We start from the raw sequence: 12,385 nt of genomic DNA, 5'->3' as shown, positions 1-12,385 counted from the left end.
TATATCTAGCAATTTTGTCTCCTTGACCTGTTCAACTTGAATATGGTTTAAATGTAGTTGCAATTTTGGTTCACCTTTTAACTGATGATTTGATCCTATTAATAAAGATTTAGTTTTTCCAGCATTAAGTACCAACTTATTATTTTTGACCCACTCTGATATCAGTAGTATAACTTTATTCATAACATTTGTCAACTCTCTTATAGTCGATGCTACATAATATATTGTTGAGTCATCTGCATACATTACAATTTTGGCTTTTTCTAACACTAATGGTAGGTCATTTGTAAAAATTGAAAATAAAAGTGGTGCCAAAAGACTACCCTGAGGTACTCCGCAAGTGACTGTCTTCATCTTTGACAAACTTCCATTAAAAAAAACAGTGCAAGCAGTGCATGTCGAATGGCCAGGTCTGTAAGCATGTTGAGTATTTTTGTATTTGATTGAAAATTATTCTCTCCATTATCTTTGCTAACGTTGGTAACAAAGTTATTGGGCGGCTATTTGTACCAGAAAATGGTCCAGCTGGATTTTTTGCAAGTGGAATAATGTTTGCTATTTTCCATGTCTGTGGGCAAATACACTTTTCAATACTCAAATTTATAATATGGCAGATAGGCTCTGCAACAAAATTAGCAACATATTTAAGAAATGTACCAACTAAATTATCCACTCCTAGTGGTTTATGATTACATTTACCTAGTAGATATTCAACATCCGTAATTGTTACTTTTTCTATTTTAAATGTACACTTCTTATAATTCATAATTAAATAATTTGTTAGAAATGTGGAGTTATTGTTTATAGTTTGATTCATATTTATCCTCAAATGATTCACTGTATCAAGAAATTACTCATTCAGATAATTAGCAATTTGTGCTGGTTTAGTCAAAAATGTCCCTTCCACCTCAAGATATGTTGAGGTGGATTTCGGCGTACGGCCCATCATGCCATTTACTAAACTCCACAGTTTTTTCTTGTCCTCCTTTATATCTTTAATTTTCCATAATACAATTGTTTTCTTTTTTTATTTAATGCTGAAACATAATTCCTTAACCTTCTATACATTTGCCCATCCAACTCATAACTTGATGAGAGAGCTACATTTTTTTTGCATCATCTCTTTGTTTCATTAGATCCCTTAATTCCTCATCTAATTAGGGTGCTCTAAAGTTCCTTACTGTCTGATTTCTAAGTGGAGCATGTTTATCAATCACCTGCATGAATAACAAATTAAAGACATCAATAGCATCATCTGGATCAACTTTCTCAAATACATGTTTCCAACATATCTTTTGAACATCCTGTATAAATGAAACTTCACAAAAATATTTCATTGATCTCCTCACAATTACTTTTGGTCCTACTTTTGGCACCTTTGTCTTTCTCACGATAATTATTAAATTATGATCAGAACACCCTACTGGAATTGATATTGCCTGAGAACATACATGACTAAAATTTGTAAATATATGATCAATACAAGTTGAACTTTTTGACCCATCTTTCTTTATGCGTCTTTATACGTAGGTTTAGTCACCATTTGTACCAAGTTACATGTATTAATTATTGTCTGCAGCTTGTTTTTAAAGGCACAGTGAAACATATTCCAGTCAAATAAAAATACATCTCTGTCAAGATCACAAACTTTATCTAACATTTCACATAATTTGTCTAAATAAATTAGGTCTGCATTTGGAGGTCTGTAACAACATCCTACCAACAAAGGTTTTAAGTGTGGTAAATGAATTTGCAACCACTTGTACTTCAATATCAGCGGACATAAAATCATATCTCACTTTAGCTAGTATTTGCTTTTGAATGTATACTGCCACCCCACCCCCATATGCATTCCTGTCCTTTCTAAATAAACTATATCCATCAATGTCCACTGCAGTGTCATTAAATGTGTCATCTCAGTGAGTTTCAGATATTGCTAACATACCACATGATAATATTTCCTCTATCTCAGACACTTTATTTCTTACACTGCAAATATTTATATGAGCCAATTTGAACCATTTACTTGGTAACTTCTTCAACATTAAGATGGCAATTTAAATGTTATCTCTTTTTCACTTCCTTTCAAATTGAGAGCTGAACTAAAACATACATGTAACACAATTTAAACCACACACACCATCACATAAATGATTAGATAACTCTTAGGCAAGCCCGCCTTAACCTGCCATCAGGCCCTGGGGCTGGTAGTTTTTGTAGGCCCCCTATTTAAACAACAAATCAAAGTCATTTATAGCCTCGGCAGGCTCTGTGATCGCACTTCTCCACTCTGCTCTACACGCGCCTGGTCCTCTCCTCCATATGAGTGACGTATCGGGCCTCCCTCATGTATTTGTCCGGTTGCCGTTGGCTCCCCACCACGTAGCAAGTCCTCGTCGTCCTCTCCATCTCCTCCAACAGATAATGTCCCTCCTGTCTGTTTTTCCTCTCCCGCTACTCCATCGCTATCAGAACCAGACGGCCTACTTGTCTCAGAGGCCCCGCGGCCGGCACCGCTACCGCTCGGTACAGAACTCATCTGTCCTTCCTCCTCATCCTGGCCTACAGCTTTAAAATAACCTGTAAGCTTCGGCATCTTTTGTAACAGCTGCTTGTCTCGAAACTCCTTTTCCCTCAACAATTTCCTTTTCCTAGCGCCACTCTCAAACTTTTTCTTCACTCAATCACTCGCAATTTGAATAAGTCACATGTGAAACATATTCTCATTCTGACGTGTGGGTGTTTGTGTATATTTGCGTTTGTGTGTATTGTGTTTGTTTCCCGGGGAAAACACTCACGAGAAACACCGGCTTTTGTTATGCCTGCTGTGACGTTACGTTACTCCGTTCTCCGCTTGTAATTATGCCGTTACAAGCTTCAAAGCTGTATTTATCATCTGAATTTGCCGAAACAAGTTTAATATTCTGAAAGCCAAGACTTTGTTTTTTTTAAATCAGATGAAAACAAACTGTAACGGACCTTGCTGTGTTATCTATCATTACTCTACGTCTTACAATAATAATTTCAGTGGAGGGAGGGGGGCAGCGCTGTGGAACAGCAGAGTGGCGAGGGAGAGCTGTCGTCTTCCCTTTACAAGATTCAAAAATATATTTATCGTGTGATTTTGGAAATGAAAGTTTCCTATTCTGAAAGCCAAGAATTTGTTTATTTAAAAAAACAAAAAACACCCGAAATAAAAAAAAAAAAAAATAGAATTTTTTTTTTTTTTTTAATTGGCTCATGATAGGCCCCCGATCTCCGTAGGCCCCTGGGCTTCAGCCCAGGTCAGCCCGTGCATTAAGGCGGCCCTGCTCTTAGGCCAGTGAATATTGGCCTAAAAGAAAAAAATATATATATGGAAATCACCAAAACGGCAACAATTTCTTCTCCTAATATGCACAATCATACCATCTATCAGGTAATTTCCCACCTTCATTTCTGGTTTCAGCTGAAACCGGGCTTATCACTGTTTTATAGAAATGCTCAGCTTCACTACAGTCCCGATAAAGTTTGGTTTGTCCATTGAAGGTTAAGATGAACGTTGAAGGGAACAATAGTCCATGCAGGGCCGGCCCTAGACTTTTGGGGGCCCTAAGCGAGCTTTGGCTTGGGGGCCCCCCTCACTCTCACTACACACAACACGGATCCAACTTTTGTCTTATGATGTTAGCATAAGCACACATATTGTATAAATAAGCATGTAAACACTGTCGACCTAACCTCCTCTAGGGGGATCCGGGGGCATGCTCCCCCGGGAAGATTTTTTTTTTTTTAAATATTGAAGTTGAAAGCATCAATCTGGTGCACTTTGAGAGCAAAATTAAGAGATCTATGGATACATCTCTCAACACCCATGTGAAACAGAACTGTAAACAGATTTTTCTTTATGGATATTTTACAAATCACTCCCCTTTTAAACTGTATTCTTATTTTGTCGTATTTCCTAACTGTTTTTCATGTATTCTCTCTGGCTGTCCATCTCATAATGTTCACATAGAAACTAGCTGTCAATAGGAATATCATTCATAAGAATTATAATTTGATGCAAAAATCTGTCACAAAAAGAGGTTGCACATTCAGGTGTTATTATGGCAACGTCAGTGGCCAAACAGCCACATTTACTGCTGCAAATACGTTCAAACATGCTGTCGACACTTAAAGCAGTGGAAACTATGCCACCATTTCAGCTGACTTTTTCTCAGAAATACTGTCACATAACATCCGTGTCAGAAAATACAACCCTCTCTCTTTCCCTCCTTAACCACATACTGTATCTAAAAAACGGGGGTACAAAGGAGCTGATCCAGATTTGCTGCGTTCATGACAACATTACTCAAATGTGGGATGGCTTTACGTTGAGATCCTGGCAAAGTTCCGCCCACATCCTAATATATCGTCCCCTATCAGAAAGTTGCTATCAGAAACAATGCGCGACGTGTTTTGGAAGTAATATGGTCTTTGTTTACTTTAGCAAGCTTCGCTGACACTCAGAGCTAACCTGTACTGGTGAGAGTATGTGTAAGAAGCCGGATATAAAAAGGTACTCACCTTGTGGTAAACCCGCAAGAGAGAAAGCGTTTGAGCTCCATACTGTTTCAGAAATAATGCTTGATGTGGTTTGGAACATAATATGTCAGTTAGCCAAATGGCAAGTATGTGTCTGTAGACACTGGGCAGGCATTACTGTAGTTAAAAGCATTGACGTTAGAAATAATCAACGGATAAAAGCAGTTTGAAGTATCCAGATACAATCTCCTCCTGTTGCTCGAGTGGGTTAGCTGTTTCTTGTTGTGAAGTGGTAGAGCAGTCTTAGTATACAATATCTTGTTCCTCCAAAGAACGGTTTTCGGGTAGGACCTTAGAATCTAGGTTTCATTTGACATGGTAGACCCAAGAGAGACATGGAATCTATCACCTTGCACTGTTTAATGCTAGAGTTCCTGGTTGAGGATTATACACTTTTCTACTTCCAATTATTGATGTGATGAAAAATTATCAGGGAGTCCTTAAACTCATGTGACCTGATCGTGTTAGAGAGGTTAAGGTCTAATAGGGTTTCAAAGAGCTCTTCTCTGACAGGGGTTAGCCAGCGGGGCTACTGGCAGCAACAATACTCTCCTGGTCAAGTTTGTTTTCGTTTCAGTTTCCATTTGACTCAGTTTTCCCTAGTTGCTCTATGACTTTGTGCCTTGGATGAAAGAATATTATTGCCGGTCAGGTTATCATGCTGTGTGTCAGCAGTGTGTTGATGGCTCTTCTTCTCTCCTCTGTTCAGGGGGTCCGTCCCGAGCTCTCTCCACCATGTCGCTCTCTGTTCGCCCCGCCAGACGCCTCACCTCCAGATCCATCACTAGGAGCCAGAGCTTCACTGGAGTCAACACCAACGACAAGCCTTACAGGTACACACACTCAAACATGTTTCTCGGTTTAAAAATGTATCATTTAACTTTATAATGTATCGTGAAATGTTCTCCTTTACATAATGATTTACCAACATAGGGTTATTTCTATCGTAGGAGGTGTAGCTTTAAAATACTTCTTCAGTGTTTAATTAATAAAAACTGGTCCCAGTGTTAAAAATGTCCCTTTTTTATGAAGATCAATTGAGTGTAATAACAAAGGCATTAGTTGATCTAATGACAAAAGGTGATACACTACCATAATATAATAAATGTCTTGACAAAACAAAGCTATATATATAAAAAAAAAAGTATTTAGTCAGCCACCAATTGTGCAAGTTCTCCCACTTAAAAAGATGAGAGAGGCCTGTAATTTTCATCCTAGGTATACCTCAACTATGAGAGACAAAATGAGAAAAACAAATCCAGAACATCACATTGTCTGATTTTTAAAGAATTTATTTGCAAATTATGGTGGAAAATAAGTATTTGGTCACCTACAAACAAACAAGATTTCTGGCTCTCACAGACCTGTAACTTCTTCTTTAAGAGCCTCCTCTGTCCTCCACTTATTAACTGTATTAATGGCACCTGTTTGAACTCGTTATCAGTATAAAAGACACCTGTCCACAACCTCAAACAGTCACACTCCAAACTCCACTATGGCCAAGACCAAAGAGCTCTCAAAGGACACCAGAAAAAAAATGGTAAACCAGCACCAGGCTGGGAAGACTGAATCTGCAATAGGTAAGCAGCTTGGTGTGAAGAAATCAACTGTGGAAGCAATTATTAGAAAATGGAAGACATACAAGACCACTGATAATCTCCCTCGATCTGGGGCTCCACGCAAGATCTCGCCCCGTGGGGTCAAAATGATCACAAGAATGGTGAGCAAAAATCCCAGAACCACACGGGGGGACCTAGTCCATGACCTGCAGAGAGCTGGGACCAAAGTAACAAAGGCTTCCATCAGTAACACACTATGCCACCAGGGACTCAAATCCTGCAGTGCCAGACGTGTCCCCCTGCTTAAGCCAGTACATGTCCAGGCCCGTCTGAAGTTTGCTAGAGAGCATTTAGATCAGTGGTCGCCAACCAGTCGATCGCGATCGACCGGTCGATCGTGAGTATGGTGCGGGTAGATCGCGGACCGTAAAAAAAAAAGTAAAAAAATTAAATTAAAATAATAATGTTTGAAAAATACGTTTTTAGATGTAAACCTATCATCCACCACCCCGTTAGCAGGTGCCACTTGATTGACGTATATTTGAGACACCTCAATAATATAATACATTAACCGTGCTTTATGTGAACCTCATCATGACACAAGAGACGACGGCAGGTCTGTAATTTCCCGTGTTCAGTGAACGCAACCGAGGCAACACACCAGACCAATCAGAGAGTTGCATGGAAATACACGTGTGCTTGTGTCATTCAAGCTCGGCTCTGTGTGTGTGTGGCGATAGCGCATTTAGTGTGATAGAGAGGGAGTGAGGGAGAGAGAGGGACCGGTGCTAGCATGGACCGTGATGTTAGCATCTGGTTAGCTAGCTGCACTAACGGACATACGGACATAAGGAGCTGTTTGCACAACAAGCTGGAGGAGAGTCCTCTCCTGTCAGACTGAGGGGCTCAGGTGAGCTAAAGGAATCTTGAGTGTTTAGAACAGTTTTGTCACAAATTATTCAAAAGATTATTTCCGCGGCACACCTTGATATGATCATTATAGTTATACAAACAATAAGAGAATAAATGAAAAACAGGTATGAAATAGCCTATTATATGGCAGTAAAACAAGAATACAGTTTAATGTAATTTGTAAAATATCCATAAAGAAAAAGAAAATCTGTTTACAGTTCTGTTTCATATGGGTGCTGAGCAGTGGCGGTTCTACGGGGTGGCACGGGGTGGCAGCTGCCACCTCAGAAAAATCCTTTGCCACCCAAGTTGCCACCCCAGTTGGCAGCTTTGTTTTGAAAGAAAAGTTGTGGCTCATCGGACATTTATGAGAGAAAAGCTCTAATGTCCGAGTGCAAGTGAATGCAGCACAAGACGCGAGCCTTGTAACCCCTCCCCCGGCCCTGGCGCGAGCCTGGACATATGATTGTCGGCGATTTCATTTGAACGGGGGGACAGCGCAAAACGAGAAGCATTTCGGATCCAAGTAGACGGAAGGAATGAGGTATTTGCGGTCTACAGTGACAGAGAAGAGACTGTCAGGTTTGGCTGCAAGGCAAGTTTATTTATATAGCACTTTTCTGTACGCGACAATTCAAAGTGCTTTAGAAAACAAATTAAAATACTTTTTAGGAATACATACAGTAAAAACACATATATATAATGGCATTTTACGACAGACATTACAAAACAAAGATAATCAAATAATACAAATAAACACCACGGGTATACAATACATGTTTAAAAGGCATACTGTAGTGCGAATATGAGCAGCTCAATTAAAAGCAGCCAAAGAGATATGTTTTTAGTCTCCATTTGAAAATAGTAAGCGTTTCTGCGGACGTGCATGATTTGGGTAGTTTGTTCCAGATTGTCGGAGCATAATAGCTAAATGTTGCCTCTCCATGTTTTGTTTTTACTCTCGGAACCGATAGCAGACCCGTCCCAGAAGACCTGAGGCACCTTGATGGCTCGTAATTATGTAGGAGTTCAACATTATACTTTGGTCCTAAACCATGTAATGATTTGAAAACTAGCAATAGTATTTTAAAATCAATTATTTGGCCGACTGGAAGCCAGTGTAAAGATTTCAGAACCGGACTGATGTGATCCACTCTTTTAGTGTTAGTGAGGACACATGCAGCGGCGTTCTGAATCAGCTGCAGCTTTCTGATGGATTTTGTTGTCAGCCCTGTGAATACACTATTGCAGCAGTCAAGTCGACTGAAAATAAAAAAATGGACAAGCTTTTCTAAGTCCTGTTGTGACATTAGTTTTTTAATCCTCGATAGGTTCTTCAGGCTGTACTCAGCATTGAATCAAAATGCACCATAGCTTTAAATCTTAATAAGTTTGTGAGGCGTTTTGCTGAACAAGATGGTAATCGCCACATTCAGCTGTTATAGGCATGCCAACTTGATGCTCTGCTCACGGATGACTCGATGAGCATAATAAATTGTTAAGATGATGACCTTAAGTGTGTAAATATATATTTTCTCTTTGTGGGGGTCTGCCCCCAAAAAACAGTTTTAAGTCCTGAGAAAGTCAAACAAGACGTAAAACTTCACTGCCCAGCCAAAAAAAAGTAACCACTTTGACTTAACTAGGCCAGTAGGTAAGGGCTTTCCACTGGATAATAACTGCAGCGATGTATATGTTTTAGCTGAATACACGTTTTGTAATCCTAACTGATGCAGTTAGTCATTTCTTTAATGTTTGTTCTTTCTGATGTAAAGTCAAGGTTGTAACTGTTTGTAAAGTCGTGGGGCGCTGAACTGTTCCTTTGAATCTTTTGATATATGATAGTAATTACTTGTCTTTCAAATTTGAAGGAGGGTGAGCAAGCATCTTGAGGAACGTTCATCATTAACTCCTCCAAAAAATATAGTTTATTCAATAATAACACTGAATATGTGAATCATAAAAGGGATTGACAGCTGATAGGAATAATATGATTGTTAATATGATCATATTCATACAGACACACATCGATGAGACAGTTAATTAATGTACTTATTGCAGCAGTCTGCATAGATTTGGTACCCCTGCTGGTCTAAGAGTGAGACAAACTCATTCAGTTAAAATTCATTCAATTATGTTTGCCACCTTATATATTTATATTTAAGGCTTTACTGATGTGCCACAAAAATGTCACCAAATGTTATTGAGTTAAAATATTAATATTGTGGCTTTCCAAGTCAAAATTGATTGATATGACTGCGATTAAATCAGCATATACTTCTGCCAGGGATGCCACCCCTCAAAATCTCCTGCCACCCTCTTGCCACCCCATGAACATTTTTCTAGATCCGCCCCTGGTGCTGAGAGGTATCCATAGATCTCTTCATGTTGCTCTCAAAGTGCACCAGATTGATGCTTTCAACTTCAATATTTAAAAAAAAATCTTGAGGAGGTGAGTTCTGCCCCCCAATAGCACTTTACCCCTGCCTATATGCCGTGAGCTGATTATGGAGCCTTCATTGTAAGAGTAATTCAGATGCAATTAGCCTATATAAAAGGCCTCAAATTGGAAGCATGGTCTGGGCCGTCTTTTCCACTCAATTCTGCAATAGGTAGATCTCGCCTGTCACCTAGGCCGAGGTCGGTGATCTTGGGCTTAAAAAGGTTGGTGACCACTGATTTAGATGATCCAGAAGACGATTGGGAGAATGTCATATGGTCAGATGAAACCAAAATAGAACTTTTTGGTAAAAACTCAACTAGACGTGTTTGGAGGAGAAAGAATGCTGAGTTGCATCCAAAGAACACCATACCTACTGTGAAACATGGGGGTGGAAACATCATGCTTTGGGGCTGTTTTTCTGCAAAGGGACCAGGACGACTGATCCGTGTAAAGGAAAGAATGAATGGGGCCATGTATCGTGAGATTTTGAGTGACAACCTCCTTCCATCAGCAAGGGCATTGAAGATGAAACGTGGCTGGGTCTTTCAGCATGACAATGATCCCAAACACACCGAACGAAGGAGTGGCTTTGTAAGAAGCATTTCAAGGTCCTGGAGTGGCCTAGCCAGTCTCCAGATCACAACCCCATAGAAAATCTTTGGAGGGAGTTGAAAGTCCGTGTTGCCCAGCGACAGCCCCAAAACATCACTGATCTAGAGGAGATCTGCATGGAGGAATGTGCCAAAATACCAGCAACAGTGTGTGAAAACCTTGTGAAGACTTACAGAAAACGTTTGACCTCTGTCATTGCCAACAAAGGGTATATAACAAAGTATTGAGATTAACTTTTGTTATTGACCAAATACTTATTTTCCACCATAATTTGCAAATAAAGTCTTTAAAAATCAGACAATGTGATTTTCTGGATTTTTTTTTCTCATTTTGTCTCTCATAGTTGAGGTATACCTAGGATGAAAATGACAGGCCTCTCATCTTTTTAAGTGGGAGAACTTGCACAATTGGTGGCTGACTAAATATTTTTTTGCCCCACTGTATATATATTTAAGCAATAGCTCACGACAGGCCGTGGTATATGCTCATTATATCACAGCTAAGGGGCGTGGTTCGGCCCGACGCGAAGCGGAGGGTCGACAACCCCCTTAGCTGTGATATAATGAGCATATATCACGGCCTGAAGTGAGCTATTGCTTTTATAAAACGGTTACCAAGTGTGGCAATATGAAAGAAAACACACACTCTAATTTAAATAGTTTTTATTAGTAAATAATGATGTTCAAAATAAAATAGTCCCTCCATTGCCTTCTGCACAAAACATAGTGCTAGGTGGTTGCTATGCAACAACACTAACAGCAAGCGAACATATTAGACAGAGAGCGTTGATCCATTATTTGGCTGTTTATTTAGATTAATGTGTATGTTGCTGTTTATTGTGCATCCACTGAAAAACTGTCCAGCATCAGTAGCATGGCTTACGTGGTCACTTGTATAGGTTGAGGTTGTTCGAGGCTGTTGCTTGGCGTGGCGAGAATATTGCTCCACTTTCTCCGGTCCCCGAGATTGGGCTTCCAGTAGCTCTGGAGAGAGCTTTCGCACCTGTGGCCACTAACGGTCATAATTTCTCTGCTTTGTTTCAAGACCCGCATCAGAAAGCTTTTGAATGGTGGTACTTTTCCAGTTGTTCTACCTGCTCTTCACGTAGCTCTGCATGTCGTAGTTTAGGTGCTTTTTTTCTGGAGATCGGCACTGCTCAATCCACTCCTACATACTATAGTAAGACCCCCCCGGAGGTCGAAGTTAATCTTAAATGTTTCCATTTTATGCTTTGTAAGTTTGTTTCGTAACGGAAGAAATTTTAATATATTTATAAAACTGACAAGTCAAATCAAGCAATCTGATTGGTCGATAGCGTTTTTGCGGACCTCTTTGATTACAGATTTGAAAACATCGTTGCTTGCTTTAAAAGTAGCACAATTAATTATGTTAAACCTTCAAAAGTATCTAGATATCCCTGCCCTAATGCCAAAGGAACTGCACACTGAATATGTTTTGGCGTTTGATGTCTATGTCTGGACCGCTGCGTCAAAAAGGAGGGCTTCTGCCCCGTTGCTTCTCCGCTGTTTTCTTGTTCCAGTATAAAAAGCAAACTAGCCCAAGGGTATACTGTTTTTCTCAGACGCGGAGTGATACTGACTTGTTGTGAAAAGTAACTTACAATTCTACCCGTGGTATACGCTCAGTATATCACGGCTAAGAACCAATCAGATTGCTTGATTTGACTTGTCCGTTTTATAAATATAAATATATATCTCAAAACAGCATAATTTGAAAAATATATAATTAAGACATGAACAATTTGCACTAGGGACAGAACGTCCCTTTACATGCTACTTCAGCTACTTCCAAGGTGCAGAAGAAGGGAAAAGGTCTGAAGAGCTCAAAACTCCAGCAACACATAGAACAACTTTAATATGTGTTGTGGCACAGGATCAGTGTTCTGATGGTGTCAGTGTGATGTGATGCTGAGAATGTCATATGTCTGATGTTGGTGTTTCTGATTTGCAGAAGCCTCTCAGTGTTCAGCACTCCAGGCGTCAGCAGGAAGCCCAGCAGAGCCAGCAGGATGTTCACCATGTCCACCAAGTCCAACCCTCCACCCAAAGTCCCCCAACCAGAGAGACTTGATCAAGTCTATGAGGCACTGAAAAAAGGCCTTCAGTGAGTACACACACACACGCACGCACGCACGCACGCGCACACACACACACACACACACACACAAACTCTTGCTGCACATGACCCTGCTTATTGCTACTTTTTAACCTCTGTTCTTCTCTCGCGCTGTTTTATTTTTATTTTTCTTAATGGCTTGAATCCAAAGTGTTAT

The 12,385-nt window shown here is 39.9% G+C and overlaps 1 protein-coding gene across 1 annotated transcript in view; it reads left to right on the top strand.

Annotated features, from left to right (window-relative positions):
• ripor1 (RHO family interacting cell polarization regulator 1) overlaps positions 1-12,385 on the top strand; it is a 96,609-nt gene that overhangs the window by 33,329 nt on the left and 50,895 nt on the right. Inside the window, exons 2-3 of the mRNA XM_079680474.1 lie at positions 5,276-5,399; positions 12,064-12,216. Of these exons, the coding sequence (XP_079536600.1) occupies positions 5,276-5,399; positions 12,064-12,216 (277 nt within the window). The remainder of the gene's footprint in view (positions 1-5,275; positions 5,400-12,063; positions 12,217-12,385) is intronic.

This window comes from Notothenia rossii (assembly GCF_949606895.1).
Source record: "Notothenia rossii genome assembly, chromosome: 5".
NCBI classification, from domain to species: Eukaryota; Metazoa; Chordata; class Actinopteri; order Perciformes; family Nototheniidae; genus Notothenia; species Notothenia rossii.
This window is presented reverse-complemented; position numbering and strand designations above follow the sequence as displayed.